The sequence below is a fragment of the Neolamprologus multifasciatus genome, chromosome 12 (genome assembly GCF_963576455.1).
Source record: "Neolamprologus multifasciatus chromosome 12, fNeoMul1.2, whole genome shotgun sequence".
In the NCBI taxonomy this organism is placed as follows: domain Eukaryota; kingdom Metazoa; phylum Chordata; class Actinopteri; order Cichliformes; family Cichlidae; genus Neolamprologus; species Neolamprologus multifasciatus.
The window spans coordinates 12,916,826-12,938,649 of NC_140450.1; the positions used below are offsets into that span (position 1 = coordinate 12,916,826).

General features: G+C 39.7%; 1 protein-coding gene across 3 annotated transcripts; it reads left to right on the top strand.

The window, feature by feature from the left end:
- The first annotated feature begins 266 nt into the window (after positions 1–266).
- rnf122 (ring finger protein 122) lies at positions 267–21,785 on the top strand. Of its 3 annotated transcripts, none has more exons than XM_085179921.1 (6): positions 267–684; positions 7,080–7,236; positions 17,534–17,579; positions 17,669–17,710; positions 17,829–17,908; positions 19,654–21,785. In XM_085179921.1, the coding sequence occupies exons 1-6, from the start codon at positions 660–662 to the stop codon at positions 19,766–19,768; spliced, it is 465 nt and encodes a 154-aa protein (XP_085036047.1). In that variant the 5' UTR covers positions 267–659; the 3' UTR covers positions 19,769–21,785. The 3 variants fall into 3 exon arrangements, with proteins under 3 accessions (XP_085036047.1, XP_085036046.1, XP_085036048.1); XM_085179920.1 differs by having other exon boundaries at positions 269–684; positions 17,826–17,908; XM_085179922.1 differs by lacking the exon at positions 267–684 and adding an exon at positions 691–5,746 and having other exon boundaries at positions 17,826–17,908.
- The last annotated feature ends 39 nt before the right edge of the window (positions 21,786–21,824 follow it).

Consider the following 21,824-nt stretch of genomic DNA (forward strand, 5'->3'; position numbering starts at 1 on the left):
CTATTAAAGACGTGACATTTAGAGGTGTGTGAGTGTGTGCTTTAATATACAGGTTGTTATGCCACACTGGTGATTGGCTCGTGAGCTACAGTGAACCAGACCCCTTGCTGTAAAACATACATGCATCAGTAAGCTGCAGACGTTAATGAGCTACAGGAAACACACCAGCCCGTCACATCACAGCGCGGATCAACCGGCCTCGCCATTGGTCTCCCCGGACGTCAGTCTGCCGGAGAGGGGGCGGGAGCAGGGAAATCGAGCCTGTGCTCTAGTTTCTCTTCTCACACAGATGCTGCAGCTGGGTCAGTGTCATGCCGTCTTTTAATAATAACAGAGTCAAAACAGCGACAGCGAGGAGAAGCTGGGGAAACACTCACATCAGCATTACTGCTTTTTGAGACGAGCCAACGTGGACAATGTGACATAACCCAGCTGCAACTTCCGATACAAAAAGATTAAACGCCCTTTATCCACCTTTTTATTCGTCTTTCACGACCTCTTCAGGGCTGCTATTGTCTCGCTCACCTTTGACACAGCTGGCGGGCAGTCACCGGCTCTACTTGTGCACTTCATTGCGGTCATCCATCTGCGAGGAGGCCTGCGGTTTGTTGGTAAACACGAATCGGATCCCGACGGCAAGGACTCCATCTGGTGCATTGATGCACCCGTTTCAGTGGTGTAACGGTGAGGAGTCATTTTTGTTGTTGTTTTTTGTTTTGTTTTGCTAGTCTCTGTGACAATAATGAACAATACGTCCTATTATTTTAGTAGGATTAAAACAGAGATTTTAGAACAAGACTGACTCAGGCCAGTGCTTTCTAAATTTAGACATCCCCAGCGAGTGCAACGACAATGTGCAGGATCTTAACAAAGAGACACAAAATGAGTTGTCATAAGCTGTGTGCTCGGTGCTTCATTTGTTCTTAAAAGTGTCCCTAATAATGACATATAAACACCCTATAAACGTGCTAAATGTTAAACACACGAAAATCTAGTTTCGTTAAATAGACTAATGTAGGCAGACAGCTGCATAGTAGTGGTATTAGTGATAAGTGATTTCTTGTCCACAAGCAGCTCTGTACTTCGTCCTGTCCAATAAGTCAAAGTCCACGGAAAAGAAAAGTATTAACAGCAAAAGTTAGAAGTGCTGAGTGAATACTAGAAAAATGCCTGTTAGAGCTGCAGTAATTAGAAGATTAATCAGCAGCAGTATTAATAAAAAATCGTTTTTTGAAGCTGCAATGTGCACATCACCCAGTTCTAGGTTCTCAAACGTTTGAATTATTAATTTGAAGCTTGGATGCATTATTTTTTGGCTGTAAGGCTTTTGCCACGACTGTCTGATATTTTATAGACGCAACAATCAAAGAAAATGACCAATAAAGAAAGTTATCATAAGCTGCAGCCCTATAGATTACAGCATGTTATAAAGGTTGTAATCTACCTAAATTAATACACTATCCACCAAAAGGGCGATTAGGCAATCAGAAATTTGGTCAGTTTTTGTATTGATTTGTAGGTTAAGAGTCTACCTGACCTGATAAAAACCTTTATTTTGACCTAAACTCACTCCAGAGAGTTAACCTAGGCCGGTCATTGTGCTCTTTGTATAATGTTTTGCCTCTCTAGGTAATCTTGTTTGCTCTGACCCTATCTACAGTCTCTCACTTACACTCTTCACAGCTTCAGCTGATTATCTTCCAACAGGCCAAAAGTGTGAACAAACGCAGTCACACTTAAACAAAAATGAAACCCTTCATTCCAGTGAAATTGTCTTTCAGTGTTTCTTTGTCATGGTGAGACTGGGTGAAGATGATGGATTGGGGGTCTTTTTCCTCTGACTTTGCCTGTTTGAATGCACAACTACAGCAGCCTCCTCAGTGGACTGTTGGTGTTCAGACAAGAACAATTACTCCCTTTGTGCAGCAACTCGCCTGCCATTCATATTGGAAATAATACACACACACACACACACACACACACACACACACACACACACACACACACACACACACAGTATCAAAGAGTTCTGCTGGAAAAATGAAGCAGTAACAGGCAGCTGCAACTCTGTGTGTGTGTCAGTGTTTCTGGGATCGTGCCTTTTCATTCTACTGTTTATATGTGACACATGTCGTGCTTTCATGCATGTGATGGGGAGATTTGTGCCCCAACCTACTTTCGTCTTGAAAACAGCAGCAGCCATGCAGGCAGGCCTGAGTGATTCCCCCCTATGTGAACTGCTGAATATTTGATGGGAAGCTCAGTCTTTAGCAAAGGCAGCAGCAGCAACAGCAGCAGAAAGCAGTTTTGTTTGAACACGACATATATAGGACAAAACCCCAGCAGGCATCTCATAGGAGCTGTCAGGGAAACTGCAATAGTCGAGGTATTTTACAGCTCGATCAAATCTCAGAGGGAATTTCCTGCCTTTTTGAAGAATAACTCGAGAATCTCTCGGATTCTCTTTGTCCTGAAATGAGAACTTTCATTAGCTAACCTTCAGCCGCTTTCTGCATCTACTACTCCATGGCAACGGCACGCCTCATAAGATTGTTGATATATAGGTCACTGGTCATGCAAGACTTCAACCAAATCAAAAAATCACTTAATATAGCTGCTCTCCCCGCATACAAAGGTGGAGGAGGGAAATGCAACATGATGTGACATGGTGCGCACGCACAAAGGTTTGAATGCAAATGCCCTAGATTTGGATTGTGAGTCTGCTCAGGTGATTTGTGTCATCAGCAGGGCAGTGACATGAATACAGGAGCTGACATTTACACCGTTCTCTCTCACTGTGTGTGTCTCTTTGTATGCTGATGATCTTTGTGAGGCAGATTGTTTGACATGTGTAAAGAGGATGAAGTAAATTCGATCGCCTTGCATCTTTCTGTGTCCTCGGTTATATTCAGGGAAAGTAGCATCAGTCTGATCCATCCACCTAATTGCAGTGTAAAAAAAATAAAACTTAATTACGAGAGAGTAAACATCTGCAATTAAAAATAAAGGGTGTGTCTTTATTTCAAAATGTGAGAAACATAGTTATCTGACATTTTATGTAGTAGAAATTTCTCTGTGTCAGATCTAAATAGAGGTGTGACAATAGTGAGTTGAAATTGTGGAACAGAAAATATTAGTAATGCATGCTTTCAGCAGGACTGTTTGAATATTTGGATTTCTCCAGTGTGTTTTATTCTGGGCAACAATATGATGAAAAATGAACACACTGACTTGTAGAACAACCAAAATGTACAAAAAAAGGACTTAATGATTTATTCAACATGATCTGAAATGAGTGACCGAGGCCTTAAACTCAAGAGGAACGTGTTTAGTCCAGTCAGAGCCCTGTTTTTCTCTGTGAAACCCTGGTTACCATAAGAAAGACACTTCAGTGTTGGTTTCACTTTTCAGACCCGGAAGTTGCACCCCTTTTTTTTATTCTGTCTGTAATTATGAATTGTATAGATGACCAAAGAGGATAATTTGTGCACAAAAGCACTTGCAAGTACTCACTCGTCATAAATACTTGTCAGAGGACTAGTGGAGATGTTTATCACCATCTCTACCCCTTTTCTAGCCATACAGGAAGTAGAGAGTGTGAAAAAGACAAGCAAACTAAATTGTGACAAAGTGTGAAAGCCAGTGAGCAATCAGTATAATTACTTTGCATGTCTTTGTAAGGAGACATAGCACATAAAAGGTTATCACCGGCAAGAATATGGGAAAAATATTTGGTAGGTGATTGGACAAACCTGCTGTTCTATCAGCTGTTACTAAACCAAAGTAACTTTGACCTTTTTTGCCAGTTGTTTCTCGTAGAATGATGTTAGCTGTGATCGCACAGACCTCACAAAAATCAAGCTCGGTAGTGAAGGCCTACCTTTAATAACTGGTAGCGGGGATGACAGTGACAGTAGCTGTATAGCACATTTCATTACACGATGAGAGGGATGCTTAATGTTGGGTATTTAGTACAATGGTTTCAAATAGAGCTTAATAGGCCCTTATTAGTTAATTGCACATGTGTTGCATGGGCACATTTGATGAAAAAAATGTTGTATGTGAAAGATAGTTTTTTGAGAAGGAAGGAGCATTATTAAAAATATTGTGGGTTTTATTTCACTTCTTACATTTTTAAATCTCTCAAAATCTTTGTCAAATCCTGTCAGTTGTGCTACAATTTCCAACCCTGATGCCAGTTCTCTCCAGTCAGTCACATGAATAATCATAAGGCTGGCTGGTTTTGTCCTGTTTAGGCTCTTTTCAGACATTTGTGGCTTTTTGGTTAAAAATCTGGCTCAACCCTTAGTGTATCTACCATTGATTGCTTCTGGCTGAGTGAAGTGGTGGAACTTGAATTCGCAGCCATCAACGATCCTTGATTAATAGACATGCTCTGCTTGTTCAGCACGAGTGGAACCAAGAGGCGGATAGTATTGATCCCCTGATACTTCTGTTTCCACTGTGAGGTGGGAGAGGCGTCAGATAGAAATGTCAGTCTATTACTTTGGCTGCGGGGGTAACTGGAAATCTCCTCATTGATTAAAAAGTGGTGCTGGAAGAAAATAATACCCACGGAAATGAAACTGGTAAAGATCTTCATCTATTCCTCCACCTGTTCATCCATCTCTTCAGTAAGTTGACCCATTCAGCTTTTCTTGAATTTCTGTTAAATAAACATATTTTTATAATGGTGGATGCTTAAATTAAAAATGCTCAGCCTCTCAAAGGTTGTGCTCCTTGTGAGCCAAAATCTCAGGCCTCAGGCGCTCCAATTGCTCAGTTTTAGGGTGTTTTTTATTTATTTATTTATTTGTTTATTTAAATCCTGGCTCTATGTGATATGAATTAGAGCTAATATCATCTGTTGGTACAGAAGCCCAGCTCTTCTATGGCTTAAATATTTTGTTTGTTACAGGCAGAAAATAATAGGAAGGTGGAAGGGGCTGTACCAAGGACCAGTACTGAAATTTTACAGCCACACTGCTAACCACATGACACAGTTTGGTCAAGTTAAAAAAGCCCCAGTTATGGAAAAACATGTAGTACCTAATTGGCTGTCAAAAATGTCCTTGTGACAGCTTTTGTCACTTGCAGATATCTGCAGTTTCTCTTAGTTTGTATCAACTTGTCTGCAAACGCTTGCTGTAACAACCTCTGGCAACCACTCACCAACCAGTCTGGGAGTACACATTTCCCTTAGGACCTGTGGTTGGGTCACAACGCCACTTAAGAAACCTCTTAAAGATAAATATCAATCATTTGGTCCTCTGAGGCATACATAGCTCCTCTCATAGAGTCTAGAAGTTACAATTAAATTAAAATATGGTGCTGAAAATCGATCTTTCCTATGATGGTGGAGGGCTTGTCAGTCCAGCACAGGATTAGTAAGCAAAGACAAATAACACACGAACACCCACAGACAGAGCAGAGCAGACGGAATGGGTGTTAAATTTGTTTCAGGCTAAGTTTGTTGCAGTTTGTTTTTACATTAAATTTGTTTCCATGCGTGTGTCCTGGAAGGCCAAAAGTGTCTCTGTGAAAGAGCACACGGGCTAAGTTCACTGATTAGCACCTTGTCTCTGGGTGAATATGCTAATCAGTGAAATCAGCTGCTGCGGTGTCTGATGAAAATGAAAACCTGCAGACTCTCTCAGCTTTCTGCCTTGTTGCTGCTCTAATCTGGACATGAGAAGCCTGAGTGTGACGAGTACGGCGTGAGCTCCACTTCACTATCACTCCCTGGGTTAGCATGACCCTGATCTCACAAAGCTCCTTCTCACATGCTGACTTCTCATTACTCACTCAGATGCACAAAACACATAGTGTGCTCTCTGCGTCTCTGTTTATCTAACTTAAAAACAGCTTGTCAGTTCATGCTGGTGTGGATTTAAGGTTATTTCCTGTTTATTATTTTATTAATGTATATAAAGGTCAAACTTTAGACTGATTTCTCTATTGGGATAGCAAAACTGGATAGCACCTAATTCAAATACCGGAGGGTATTATCAGTCAATTATCGGTAGTTTATTTACACAAATTGCTAATTTTGAACTTAATGTCGTGTTTTTGAGCATAAGTCACTGTTTCCTGCTGTTTTAAGAGTCAGCTCAGAATTTTCTGTCTTTTTTTCCCCTTTTTTACAGAACACAGCTATGTGCTCTGTTGCATGTTATTATTGAAAACAGCTTGTCAAGCAGAGATCTGGTTACATAGCGCTCCATTTGTGGAGATTTCACCACATCTTCCTCTGCAGCTATGCCCTGGAGTCACACTACCAGGCTTCACAATTACTAATGAGTCCTCATTTGTTTGGGGATTTTGAATTATATGATATGCAATTACGCTGGGTGGTGCTGTTGGCGATTAACCAACTGTTTAATCCTTTAGGGTAGATGCAGATGAGCAAATAAACAGTTAAATTAACCAGTTACTTACAGTTATTTCAAACATTTCAACCAAGGAGACTACAGTGGCTTTGGTATAAAAATAATAAACACCCCTGATCAAATACTGAAAACCGTGTGCAGGGTGCAGCATCAAAGTAGGAAGGAAGCATGGCACGTTTCATAGGTTACCATCTCTTCTGATTGGTTCATGCTGCAGTATTCTTCAAAAAATGTTCAGTGCTGCATTTGTGCTATATTTGCACAAGTATCAGTAGATTATATGGATGCTATTGTCAAGAACAGGAAAAAAAAACAGGAAAAGTTACAGATTGTATTTTGCCATTTTAATGAAAACAGATTCACCAATTCTTGGTGTGTGAGTCTCAGAGTCTGAAAACTGCTTGTTAACAGACAAAACGTTTGTTGCATATATATGAAAGTACATTAAAACCATCACATGTGCACAGTGGCAGTCTAACCGCCTGTTGTGTTTAAAGGCTCGGGTTGTGGATTCTTGTTGAGGTTCACAATGCAGGTCTGAGCCTCAGAAAAGAGATGAGGTTACAGGTTACATTCAGTTTTTGTTTTGCGGTATATTTGTGTGTGTGTGGGTGTTAGTGTTAGTGTCAGGCTTTCAGTGTTGTTTCATGCTATACCCTTCCTGTAAATTTGCTTTTGTTGTTGTTTTAGGGTGCTTCTGTGGTCTCGGACTCGTTTACTCCAACAAGTCGTGCACCATGCCGCCCATCACCTTCCAGGACCTACCTCTCAACATCTACATGGTGATCTTCGGGACAGGCATCTTTGTCTTCATCCTGAGCCTCATCTTCTGCTGTTATTTCATTAGGTGAGAGGCAACAGAATCGTACAGCAAGACCAAAGTCTTAATCCACTTCAAATCAGGGCAGAGTTTGTAGGAATTGTTTTCTCCTTGTTTCAGATTCTAGATGTGTTAACGGTTCACAGCAAAACAACATTATATATATAGAACTCCTCTTGCCTGTGGTGCTATTTATCTTTCAGAACTGTTTTGGTGAGAATTGCCCAGTTAGACATCTGCTTTCCCTTGATTAGAATTAAATAAGGGGAGTAAGGATAAAATCTATGTCCACTGTGAATTACTGAGTTATTGAACGGAGGTGGTGACACCAGCTATGAGCCAGGCAGCCCTCATTTGTCAGAGTGTGGCAGTGTCTCACCAAGAATTCACTGAATGGCTGTTGTGACCATAATGACCCACTCCTGATTCATACCTCTTGTAAAACTTAACAACTCACATAACAATAGCACGGGCCACTGACTCCCATGGTTTGTTTTTAACCTGGAGCGACCCTCAAGTTGGAAAATTGGAACAGCCCCACCAACCTCAACTTAACAATCTAAAACTTGATTTAGACTTCTGCAGAAAAATCTATGGCCTAACTGACGACATACCCAGAAACTGCTTTCAACCCTACGCTGTAACCTTGCTTGCCATTCAGTTGTTGAAGGCTGCGTTGATCCAACAGTAGTTATATTTCCCTAGAGGTGCATGTCAGGTTATGTAGGGTTTGAAAAGGAGTCTGAATCAGGCATAAGTTGCCCATGCAAACATTGGTAAACCTCTAAAACTTGTTGTGTATTTGTGTCTGGCTAAAGAAGTCATACGCAAAGGCTGTGTTGATGAACGTGGCGCCGCGATGTTTTTAAGTGCAAAAAGACAATTCTTAAAAATCATTGCTCTGTATTGCGAGTAATGACGAGTTCTGTTTTTTGTTGGAACATGCTCAACTGGATCAAATGAAGTGCAGCATCAGGACCAACTGAAGTGGACAACCCCGCTAGATAAGACTTCCCATCTGTTTTTTAAACTGAAGAAGCCTCTCAAATAAATGGTGAAATGTATTCATGAATGGAAAAAGAACCAAGATGGACAAATAGCCCTACAGGCAAGCGAAATAAACACTTATGTTTCATATTAAGGAGAAATTTCTGTTTACTTCAAATTTATCTGGTTTGATTACTGAGAAGATCTCAGGCTATTGTAGATGCTAACAACTTTGGGTTTATGTTATCTAAAGTACACCTGACTACAAGAATTTAGCTCACAGTTTCAGAAAATGCTTCATAGTTTAATCAGATTCATAGTAAATGGACTTGTTCTTATAAATTGCTTAATCACCCATTCATACAAGCACTTTCTCCTAAGTGCTTTCTATTGCACACATTCACACTCCGATGAATCGGAGCGCAATTTGGGCTTCAGTATCTTGCCCAAGGACATGCATGCAGACCGGGGCAGCCAGAAATTGAACCGCCAACCTTCCGATTAGTACATGATCTGCTTTCCCTCCTGAAATACAGCCAAACAATGAATACAGCCAACTCTCAATTCGAGTAACATAAATTACCCCCCACAAACAAAGACTTCATATTCACATCTGCTCAGACAAACTGTAAGTTCTACTAATTCAGTTATACATTTACAAACTGGGATAATATTGACCCTATTAAGCAATAGGAAATAATGCAATGGGAAATATAAATGTCTGTAAATTATTTGTATACATTTATTTTAGTTGGAAAACAAATAAACACATAAAAGGTTCTCATGATAAATCATCAGGAAAAGTTAAGCATCTGTGATTGTAGGCATTGAATTCCGGCCTAAACCAAACTACACCACCGAGACCAACATTGTAATCCCTAAATATCTCCACTGTAGAGACATTGTATGTGTGTGGAGGCAAGAAACACACTGTAGGAGGGACTGAGGTTAAAAAAAGAGGAACAGGGTGACCTATCCTGCTGTTGACTGTGAACTCCCTGATGAGTTGAGGATGGGAGGACGGGATGTGAGGCAACAGGAAGCCTCCCGTCACAATGTGTGAAGACAGCAGTGAGGAAAGGAGAAACTGTGTTCAGAATAAACACGGCACAAATAGTGCACAGTTGGAAAACATAAAGCCATCATACATGAAGGTCCACAGTGAACAAAAAGGAAACGTCAGCACCTGCTGTAGGGATTGTGTTTCATCTTGAGCTCTCTCTGGATGACTAAGCATCTGTTTTTGGAAAATTGCTTGATTTCTTATAATGCGGTGTGCTATTGTTGGACATTTAAATGAATTTGAAATGTTGTTCAAATTTTAGTGTTATCAAAATGCTAGAGAGTTTAAGACATTTTCTGTCTGGAAGACAGGCAGGACGAATGTGCTGTTCAGGAAATAAATCACAGAAAATAACGTCAGAATAAAGACGGACGTCAGCGAGAATCTTGATTCGCATTTGTGCAGATAACATCCCTCCTCTGTTCCTCAGTCGTTTTAATTCTTATAATGAAATATAATGGAAATCTAGTGAAATAAATTTCATCACTACACACCTAAATTAATCTAAACCTAAAGTCAATTTCCTTAAGACAAAATATTGTTATCCCAAAAGGCAATTCAGCAGAGGTGGCAAAAGTACACACATTTGTCACTTAAGTGGAAGAAAAGATTGTTGTTTTATAAAATTCTCTGGTAAAAGCTGAACCACAAGTGAAAAAGTACAGGCTCTGAAATATACTCATTGTTCTTTGAGTATTTTAAGGTGTTTACATCCACTCTTATGTCCAAACTACAACAATGTTTGTAAAAGAGGCCAATAAAAACAGTGAAATAACTAAAAATCATTGCATTTAAAAGCTGCTTTCAGCATCTCCCTTTTACACAAGGAGGTCACCACAGCAGATACCTCCGCATGTTTGACTTGGTAGATTTTCTTTTTTATATACACCAGATCCTCCTTTTAACACAACCCCAAAAGTGTTACTGCATCCTTCCAGAATCAAACTGGGGATCTTCTGCTTGTCAGGAAAATATGTAAACCCCTACACCACAGGAGAAGCTATTAAATGACGAAAATGTTTCTTTAAATATATGCTCATTTGAGTTTAATGCTGGCAACATATTCCAGAAAGTTGGGAATAAGGGTGTATTTATGTCAGATTGTATCTACAAGCGTGCATCTCATTTCCTCCTCTGCTGCCTGAAAATAGTAACAAAGAAGTCCTGTTCTTTTTGTTATGTTCAAAAGGAAGCACATTGTGTTTGATGCCTTTTTTTCATCTTATTTTTTTCTTCTTTTAAAGAGATATACACTCACCACCCACTTTATAAACGTATAAGATACACCCTTTTGCCACCAGGAATGCCTTAATTCTTTGTGGCACGTCTTGAACTAGTTGCTGGAAACATTTCTCAGAGATTCTGGTCTATATTAACATGACAGCGTCACACAGTCGCTTCACATTTGTCAGCTGCACATCCATGATGTGAATCTCCTGTTTCAACACATCCTAAAGATGCTCTGTGCTTTATTTGAAGTAATCATTTTAAAGAAACGCGTTTGAGATGACTTGAACTTTGTGGTGTGTTATCCTACTGAAAGCAGCCATCAGAAAGTGGGCATAGATCAGCGTTTTCTGAAATAATCAGCCCGGACCATCCGGCACTAACAACCAAAACCATGTTCAAAGTCACTTAAGTCAATTGTAATGCTTTGTTTGAGCTTCAGCAGGTTGTCTTGACCATATCCACATGGCTAAATGCATGTGGTTGAAGGATTCAATATTTGTGCTCAGGGGCAGTTGAACAGGTGTACCTAACAAAGTGACCTAAAATGTACGCATACATTTAAAAAAATGTATTTTTAGAAAAGAAGAACTATCACTGAGTAATTCTTTTAAACTTAGTGTTTGCACCAAAAATGGAAGTGATATCAAAATCAGTAGCAATAGTGATAATTATGAAAATAATAACACTAATGATAGGCGCACACACACACACACACACTGTAATACTGCGGCACCACAGAACAAGAAGGAAGGCCATTATTACAAGCTGTCCTAACAATGACAAGTATAGCCGATGTTAAAAAAAACAACAACTATGCACTAATGGGTAAGAAAAAATAAATAAATAAAAAACAACCATAAAGCATCATGAAAATGACAATTCATAAACCACCATCCTCTGAACAGATTCATTACAAACACTAATGGAGTGTTTGAGGCGTGCATTTTTCCTCTGCGTCTCTCGCTGATGTGCTTCCTCCCTAAAGCGAACCCTAGCTCTAAATGGACTTTGTGGTGAGATTAATCTTTCACTTTTTGTATTCAAGATCTGGAATAACTTTGAGCCTCAACCATTAAGTCCTTCATATGCTCAAAAGATCAGCAGCTACAATGATAAATTGTAAGTGGTAAATATTTGTTTCAGTTTGGACTGACTCATGTTCACATGCTGAAGACACGCTTCTTTGATTGAAAATGTTTTCTGTGACCTGGCTCCACCACTAAATTGAGCATCAACTCTGTCTGAAAGAGCTCAGATCCTTCCTGTTTCTCTTAAAGCCCTTTCTGAAGAATCATAACCAGCGACTCACTTCCTTTGGCTCCATTAACATGCTGAAGGTACTCTTGGGTGGGAGTGTGATTGTGAATTCATTTATAGACCGGGTGATTCATAACATGAATACTGAGTGATGAAAGGCGCTCTGTGTTAGGGGGCAGGTCTCCTATTATCTCTTTCAGACAGGCTCTTTTCTTAATCCTGTGTGTCATCGTGTTTGTGATGCACAGCTGTAACATTAGATTGCGACCGAAAAATCTATGCACGACCACCACTATTAAAACTATTTTAATTTTTAAGATGCGGTGGTTAAAGTTTGCTACGATTTAGCTTTCTTTAGCAAATACATGCCACTTCTTGCACAGAGACGAGATCTTCGCAGCTGTACCTGTAAAGTACAAGACCGAAAAGACACAAGTGTTCCACACCAAGGGCACGCCAAAAATATCACAACTTTAATTACGTCCCCATCTGGTCTTACAGTGCAGTACAGGGTTTGTACTCAGCAGCACAGCAGCTAGTCAGAGAGATATTTTAAGATCCACGAGGCTCAAGAGGGAGGTGGTAATGTGTTTTTGTCCAGACAATAGAATGACTGAGGAGAGATATTAAGCTGTTAAGTGAATGGCTTTCTAAAATAAACTTTAATTTGCTGGGAGAGATCTTGGAGAAAACCCCAGAAAAACAACAAGAACAGCAACAGACAGTTAATTTGAAAACATGGAAATATAAATGGTTACTCATCTACGGCATACTTTTGCATCTAACAACAGTTTAGTCTCAAACTGAGCTTCTTAAACCTCATCTGTCATCATTAAATTGACGTCATCTCGCTTGCATACACTCTGAGGACAGATTGAGTTTAGCAAAAACAAAAGGATGATTATTTCAGAAATGCTACAGCAGCAAAAAGGACATGCTGGAGGTCATCTACTGTGAAAACAGAGACGCAGTCAGCGGTTTTTCTAGCTGTCCTTGGTGTCAGATGATGACGCTTGCACCGGGGGATGGCGGGGTTCAGCACCACGGCTGTGCTTGCTCACATGTGGTGCAAAAGAGCCCAGATGCTGGGGTAATCCAGGTGTATCACGTCTTTCAGTCGTCTCAGTCTGTCCAGGTTGATCTGTTGAGTGCCAGATGTTCAAAATAGTTGGTACTTCCTGTGCAGTAGACTTTAGGTGTAGTCAAGCAAGTCACTGGCAGCCTCGGGGTAGTTATTTTTTAACCTCTATTGAAATGAATGGGGAGAGATCCATAACCTTTATTTCAAAGGTCTCCAGGATATAAAAAGGTTACTTATGGAATACATGGAAATGAAAACCTCTTCAAATGGTTTCTGACTTTGCCCCAAAAATAAGAGTTAAACTTTTTTTCTCTTCTGATACGCATGCAGAAAGTTACACGATACTACTGCTTCATTAGTCGAGAGTGCTGACCTCAACCTCTCTGGTTTCACTTTACTGATAAAAAGCCATGCTAATAATGTAATGTACATTTATTTATATGCCTACTACGATAGCAAGTAGATATGCCTACTGTGCACACGTTTCCCAGTTTGAATGTTGACTGGCAATTATTAAATTCTCCTTTCCTTTTTGAGGAATCTGCTCTCTCTCTTTCTGTCTCTCTCTATAGCACCTCTTTTCCCTATCAGCAGCTTGTTTTCTGGGCTAGTAAGGGTAGATGTAGGTCAGTCATGTGGTTACCATGGCTTGTCTAGCAAATGCGGTTTTTGGCCACTGCTGCTTCCATGCAGATTAGTCTTGGAAAGGATCTCAGCCCGGGGGATCTGATCTTCCCAAGAGATCATCTTTTTAAGGCACAAGATGTTGGGAGTGTTTTGTTTTTTTAAATATACCTTTTGTATGGCGTCCATGTTTGTGCCCCATCGAGCATGGTGAAGACAGATTACCACAGTGTATGCACCAGTCTTGGTGCCAACTTTCGGGTATTACAAGACTGTAGTTGGAGGAGCGTGCGAAGCGAAAATGAACTTTGGTTGGAACACCATTCGTTAAGAAGGGGGAGGGAAAAGAGACTGTTTATTGAGTTGAGACATGAACCATGTCTCAACTCAATAAACAGTCTCTTTGCCTCCTAAGGCATAAATACCATGCCTTAGGAGGCCAAAGGCATGGTATTTATGTTTAGGGCATGCTGTATGGACTCTTGGCTTAGTGCAGTCTTGGAGTCATGGTGGAGCTCACAGATTTGGCAGCTTCTCATTTTTGTTTGGGCCTGGAACTGTTTTCTGTCATTGTTGCACTCCAGGTATACTTCATCTTTGAGTCCACGTCGAAGTATCTTAACATCGACCAGGAAGTACTCTAAGTTTCCTGTGATGACTCTTGGTTGGAAATACTTGCTTGGTCGGGACCTTTACAGTTTTAACTCTGCTCGGATTGATGTAGAAGTACTGATCCTTGTGCTACTCAGTTGCTTATGGTGGTGGTCTTTTCAGCTGTGTTAGTTTGAGTTTTATGTTCGCTGATGTTCTGCACATAAGAGGGGCTCTTCATTTTCCCCAGGTTATACTGACAAATGACTTTATGTCACAGAAGACGGCCTGTGCTCACTCGACCTTTTAAGACTCTCATGAGTATTTTTTTAGTATTTTTAGCTGGGGTCTTTTGAACGAAAGATTTGTGTCCAACTCCCTTTAATGAGGAATTCCACCTGATTGGTATGGATAGTATCTTTTTTTTTATTTACGTAAAAGTCTCTGTGTAGTAGGGTTGGAATTATTGATTAAGTTGTTTCTGGTTAATCAATTTATTGCTCTGTTTAAATCATGTCAGGGAATAGTGACAGATCCTGAAGGTAACTGGAATCTTCTACACAACATGGAACAAAGTGGAATGCCAAGGAAACTAGCCAATTTATACAAACTCATTTAAAAAAGTGTTCAAATATCCAGCCAGAATTATGTCAGAAGCTTTTCATGGCTAGCAAAAGTGTAGCATTTAATTAAATTTAACATTTAATCAAATATTAGTGGGGGTGTATGTATATATTTGAGCCTGAATTTATACTTTTGATTGATTGGAGAAAATCCAAAATAAATTAAAATTTGGATTTGAAATGATTAAAAGACCAAAATTACCATGGCATTCATGCCTTTTTCACCACTGCTGTATACTTAAAATCTGAATGATATTCAGTATTAAAGACTAAGCTAAGTAACTTTTTAATTTTTGTCAGTTAAAGTTTATGAAAATGTTTCTGATGCGATTATTTTAATACAACTGTAGCAGATTAGCAGATCAATTTATTAACCAAGTAATCGGCTTGGAATTAACTGTAAAAAGTATTTCAAACATATATTTCAAAGGTGTAGCAATGCGAGCATTTAACCATGTTTTGTAACACTGTTACGGGTCTCATATTTGAGCACACAATAAAGCAGGACATGGCATGAGAGGCTTTGACGTTTGTCGAGAGGAATTTTAAGTCTTGCAGATGTTGCTGCACAATGGTTAGAGGGAAACACAGAAATCTCTGTCATGGCGCCCCTTTCACCCACTTCACATCATTATTCGAGCATGGGAAACCTCAACAAGAAAAACGTGTATCCTCACATTGTTCACGTGGAAAAAATGTTAGGAGTAACTGTTCTAAACACTACAACCAAATTTCATTAACAATGAAAAAATTGTCAGTTCCTTACTGTAAGCGCTGAATCACTGCTTAGGGGGATATCATCCTAGATAAACATTTAATTTGTTCTCAGATGTTGTCGCTGCACATACTTTCAGGCCCAATTTACGGACAGCGGCAGACATTTGGTCCATGTTCGGTTGGTTCAAAAACAAGAGGCCAAAAATAACCTCTTGAATAGACACTGCTCGCCAAGTGATAAAGATCTCTCCATTGTTGGTTTCAGGGGTGGTGCGGAGTTTCAAAGAGGCAACATACTCATTAGCTTGTTTGTGCATGTGTGTGCGCGTAAGTGTGTGTTAGCATTTTTGAATGTAGTTGCATTATTACTTAAGTGAGTGAACAATGCGTCTGTGTGTATTTATCCATAAACACTGTCCAAACAATTTTTTAATCTGAGACCAACAACCTGATGACAAAACGTCAGTTAAAAATTGAGTTTTATGTGTAAATATTCTATTTTTGGTTTACTGTATTTACTTTAATCAAGTGGTTGATACATTTTTATTAAAGTTTATTAGTACTGGGAATATATGCAAGTATATGACATGAACTGATGCCATACACCTCAGTATTTTTAGCATAAGCTACAATTTGAAATCCCTGTAAGACTGAAAAATACATAAACCACAGCTACAGATACAGAAACTGATTAGGAAACTACAGGCAGAACAAATAAAGAGCACAAACAGTGAGAATGCATCAAGAAGCACCCATTCATGGCTAATTGCCTTTTTAAAACTGCTTAATTAATTTAAAATGAATCAGCATTCACTTTGGGTTCTGCATGTAAGAAATCCCCATGTTGGATTCACATGAGAGTACCTTGCAGTTCCTTTTGGACATTCAGTGTCTTTCTGAGCCTGAAACTCTTAAGTGGAACCACAAGGGACAATTATGCAATCTTGCTCTCATAATTGTGTGACTAACTGTGTCATTAAGGGCCCGCCTGTTGTAGCTACTGACTATGACAAGAAGGTTACACAATAAGTTAAATATGAAGAGATTGCAGGAAGATCATTAAGCTATTTTCAGCATGAAATTGTCTCTAATAAGTGTAAGCATCAGTAAGCTTGCTTTTTCAACCTTGTCCCACATTGACATGCTTTTCAAAAACCATTTGCACATTGTCTATTTTTTCTGGTTGCATACAGAAAATATGAGCAGTCAATACCATATATTTGTGCAGACAGTACTTCACTAGCCCTTTAAAGCCAAGCGTATTGTATTTGATACATGTGTTTTTGTGAGTTTTTGAGACTTCTACATCATCAGCGTGACCTTTTGGCCCTCAAAAAATGATATAAATTGCATGACACACTTTTAATGACTAAATTCCAAAAATATGGCTAATGTAGCAAATGTGATACAAATTAAAAGTCATACATGCAGATTCAAATCTGATATATTTTTATATATTTTTTGTCTAAAAGGTACAACAAACACTCCATTATCAAAAAATTTAGGATTTCTTGGCAGTTAGTTCATGGTTATATAGATATTTATAATCTTGATTATTTTTGGAGGCTCTTTGCTGTTATTTGATCTTACAGTGAAGATTAAATAGAAAAGTGGGGAAACAGACAAAGCCTCAAGTCAGAGTTGAACCCAGGCTACTAAATTTAACCTCAAGATATGTGGTTGCTTAGTAACATCTGGGCTAAACCAGCAACCCTAGGTATTTATTGAAAAAATTAAGGATGTTAATAAAAGTCTTATGAAGAGGGAGCTTTTATCTGTTTCCTTATTTTCTGCCATATATACATCGTTACAGTGAGCACATTAAGGGGTCTATCCCATCTGGGATCTGCATGATGTCAGAGACACACAGAGAGAGCACAGCAGCCCACCCAACTGCTTCTTAAACCTTTTGTTTGGGAGGGGGAGCCAATCAGAAGAAAATTAGGGTCCACTTTAAAGTAAATGAAGATTATTTTGATCAATGAATCGTGCAAATCTATTTAAAAATAAAATTTTGCCTCTAAAAAAGAATTTATGTTTTCTTACAGGTGTATTTTAAGACAGAAACCAAGAAATGCATGCACACTGTGGTTAAAGGAACATTCTACAAATTGCCAAAGTTTATTTATGTGTTTCTCCGCTCATCCACAGCAAACTACGACACCAAGCACAGAGTGAGCGGTTTGGATACAGAGAGGTAAGACTGGTGTTAATAATTTAAGATATTTAAACTGTTAATTAAAAAAAAAAGCATTTCTTTAAAAATGTCTTGTGTTATTCCTACAGGTAGTTTTAAAAGGAGATCCAAAAAAGTTGAGTCTTCATGGGGTAAGAATGAAATTGACATTTCTACCTGTTTGCGTTCAGCTTTAAGCTGTTGACTCAGGATAATTTAATCTAACGACTGTCCTCTCCCGCTTCCTTCCGTCTGTCACTCACGCAGCAGACGTGCGCTGTGTGTCTGGAGGACTTCAAAGTGAAAGACGAGCTGGGAGTGTTGCCATGCCAACATGCTTTCCACAGGAAGTGAGTAGAGCACAGTGGAGTCTTTCTTCACACTCGCTTGCCAGTTTGCACCTGCTAGGGCTTGTTAAAGTGAAAATGGTCACGTCTGATGTGAAGTCCATTGATCAAAAGTTAAATGGAAATTTTTGGTGGAGTACTCGTCATCATTCATTCATGTCTTGGTTCCTGCTGAGGATCCCAGCATGCACATCAGACAGAGCTGGTCTGAAGACCTTGCAGAGGAGGCAAAGCTATATCCTTGTGCTTTCAGTTGTCTAAAATTGAAATGCTTCTTAATGTGAGAAGTTTTTTTTTACTGGGTTCTGTGAGAAGAGTTTAAAAGCAAAGAGGCCTTATCAGAGGAGCAATTTGATATTCTGGGCTAGCAGCCTTGGGCTACAGTAGTTTTGGTATAAATTGCTAAACATTCTCTACTTCATGTTGTTTTAACTACAGCTAAAGGCAGCAGGACATTATTTTGGTTTCTTAAGACTCTTACAGAAAAATAGAACTGAAAAAGCTCCGTGTGTCAAATATTGTAAGTAAACAACCATATGTGGGTTGCTGCTATTGCCTAAAGACACTTGTGTCAAGCATTCCTGAGATGACACTTCCATTAGGAGATAGGTGTTGCAGAGGTGGGGCAAACACACTTATCTGTGTGGGGGTTTACCTCTCATATAGGACGTGGGTTTTGTTGTTGTTGTTTGCTTGTTTTTGTTTTTTAAACTTTTCCTGTGGTTTGTTGAGGTTTAGGCACCAAAACGGCTTTATCAGGGTTATGTCACTTTTCTAGGTTTCAAGGATACCAAGCCCATTAGAGGGGACCCAGGATCATTATTATTCTTGAACACTTCTACACTTCATGCAAGTTTCTGAATAATCGGCTTTGGTGCAGCCTTTCATTTATTCCCCTCTCTAAAATGAGCCATAGCTCCTCCCCTTTTAATTCTTCCTTTTTCTGATTGGCTCCAGCTCACAAACAGAAGGTCTAAACTGCAGGCACGTGGAGCTGCTGTGCTCACAGCCAGAGCTGCATGTATCTGCCGATTTTTAGGACCATCTGAAGCCTGAGCTTTTGGCAGACAGGTATTATTTGTATATACTCTGATCCCATTATTTGAAACTCTGGTCTTGTTTAATATAAGCATCCTTCATTTATTGCACACAGCTTTAGTTGGATCAATTCAGATGGCCAAAGAGATTTCTTGGTTTTAAAACATGACTCCAGGAGCAGCTTGCACAAGTGACCAGTCCAGCTGTTTTCTCAGTAAGGAGAGCTTCAGTAAGATGTAGCATACTTAAAAATCTATTACCATGACCACTGGAAAACTGTGGGGAACCTGATTCCATCCAAAGGTAACAGAACCTTCATACCAACACCAGCAAAGCTAAAGCACATTCTGCTTGTCCATTCCGTAAACTGTAAAACCGACACATTGGGGAGACTGTGTATAGGTCTATTATCGGTCCAACTTTCTGCAGTCTTGTCATCACTGTGAGACAACCAGCACAGGCTCCAGGAATTAACTGCCCCCAGCCTAGAAATAGTTTCTGCAAATGCTGCTTACGCATGAATGGCGGCAGCATCGCATTTTGATTGCTGGTGTAAGTGAGTTCTAAAGGGCTCTCGCATACTCATGCATGGGTCATAAGCTTGCCACTCTGTGAAAAAATTACTAAGCTGTTAAACGTTGAAGATTTTGTTGAAGGTAGTCCAGCTTTCTTTTTCCTCATTCCTGTCCTGTCTGTGTTCCTCTATGCAGGTGTTTGGTAAAGTGGCTGGAGGTGCGCTGCGTCTGCCCCATGTGCAACAAACCCATAGCCGGCCCGCCTGAGCAGCACCACAGTATAGGAACTCTGCTGGATGAACTGGTATAACCTCTCAGCCTCAACCAGCCTGGTTGGGACGCCGACGCCCGGCCAAACTAGCTGGTGTGAGTTACAGACCATCAGGAAGAGGGAGACCGCTTTGCTGTTTAAACACGGCAAAGCACAAAAATGAACTGAAGGATGCTGTTGCCTAGCAACAATCTCCATGATAGCAACACAACACCTTGTGGTTGAGATTATCTTCAGCCGCCCACACATCACTCCAGCACTCTCCTTTCACGATCCTGTTCTACATGCCTTTTCTCCACGTCCCTCACATCCTCTCTTGTTGGTTCGACTGAGGTTAACAACAGCACTGAACAGAGGGCAGTTTTTTCTCACTGAAGTGGACAAATGAGTGTTGATGAACAGCAGTGCTCGCAAGAAGATGCCGATCCCCCCTGAGTGTGTATCAATGCTGCCTGTCATGTGCTACCTGGGGTTAAATATTATCCATATTGGCTGAGTTATTTAAAACTCAAATGGGAAAAACTATTCCAGTACGTGGCACCCCATGAATTTTTTTCAGTTGACAAGTTTTGAGACAAAATTATAGTTTGTGTTTGACATTCCCAGCAGTAGCTCAAGGTCAGTTTTTAAGATGTAGTAGAAAAGAACAACAAACTGCAGCCGAGGAGAATAAATATCACTGTAGCAAAGACACAGAGGGCTTAATAAAACTAAGAAATACTTTTTTTATGATTAAATTGAGGTCATGCTGCTTAAAATTCAAGGAAACGGTTATTCATATTGCATTTATTCAGATGAACTCAGAACAGTGGTAGAAAAAGAGCGGGACATGAAGCTGCCCTTGCTCACATGTAGCACGCGAAAGGTGATGAATTTACTAGAAATGTTCTGAAAGGCTGAGCTGAGGCGTGGTGCCTAGGTTTAATGTGCAGGAGACCCGTTTGCTGTGAATCCTCCAGGCAGTTGGCTGCTCTATATATAGAAAAAAGTCCAGGACTGCCGAACGTTTGTAAAAACAGCCTTTGAGATGCAGCTCCAGCTTTCGTCCATGTGTGGTAAATGTCTGCATCAAGTCTCTTACAAACCAATTATTTCTGATATAACGTCTAAAATCCATACTGGTGCCAACCCCTACAGTACCACAGGCTCTAGCTGTTTTCTGTTGTTGTTGTTCAAGGGGATGTTTTATTGTCCTGTTGTGTTCTCATGTTAATATAGAAGGAACACATCCTGAGGTTCACGGTAACAGTTTTGTTGAAATGTGTTGAAAGGTTTTTTATTTTTAGGTTTTGCACTTTGAATTCAGACACACACACACACACACACACACACACACACACATTTCCATGCCTTTGTTCTTATAAATGTTAGACTTCGGTTTGGTTACAGCACAGCTGTGTTTTGAGGTGTGGTGAATCTTTTATAAAAGTCTGTGAAGTACCAGAGCTGGGTGATGAAGTGAGCAGCAGTGCAAGCCCTCAATGAATTCACCTGGGAAGCAACTAAATCTCACTCTCATAAACCGCATTTTCGTGGCATTATTGCAGGTGGTTTACATTCCTCAGTCGTAAGTTATTTTTGTCTATTTTGTGATTTGAAAGCAAAACACTGCCTAAATTGAGCACAAAACTCACAAAGCACATTGTCCAGATACAGCAGGAAGCTGCACTGTAATTAAAATGTGCCATGTGCCAAAAGGAAAGAAAAGAAAACAACAAACAAACAAACAAAAAAAGAGTTGATCATGTTTCATTTTCTGCACACGAGAAAAAGAAATGTTCACTCTGATTCTGACCACATTCCACATTTTGTAATCCAACAGATGTAAATAAGTTAAACAATAAAAACTACAGTTCTCTGGTCATGCAGGCTCTTGCTTATTTCTTGAAAATCATGGTTATGGCACCACTATCAGGTGAAATCAAGTGAATGTGATGTACATTGTTTTAAGGTTGTTTATTTACTTGTCAAACAGTTGTCAAAGGTTTTAGAGTCTTGGTGGAAACCAGACTGTTTGCACAGAATTTTCAATTAAATACACTAATTAAATACACAAGTAATGTTCGAGTTCCTCTTTCCAGCACTACAGCCACTA

Bases quoted from the DNA above. Each gene is read 5' to 3' on its own strand.
- rnf122 (XM_085179920.1), top strand. From the start codon at position 660: ATGCACCCGTTTCAGTGGTGTAACG. The intron at 7,237-17,533 runs GTGAGAGGCAAC...GCTCATCCACAG, and splicing joins TTCTGCTGTTATTTCATTAG to CAAACTACGACACCAAGCAC. The intron at 17,909-19,653 runs GTGAGTAGAGCA...TCCTCTATGCAG, and splicing joins CAACATGCTTTCCACAGGAA to GTGTTTGGTAAAGTGGCTGG.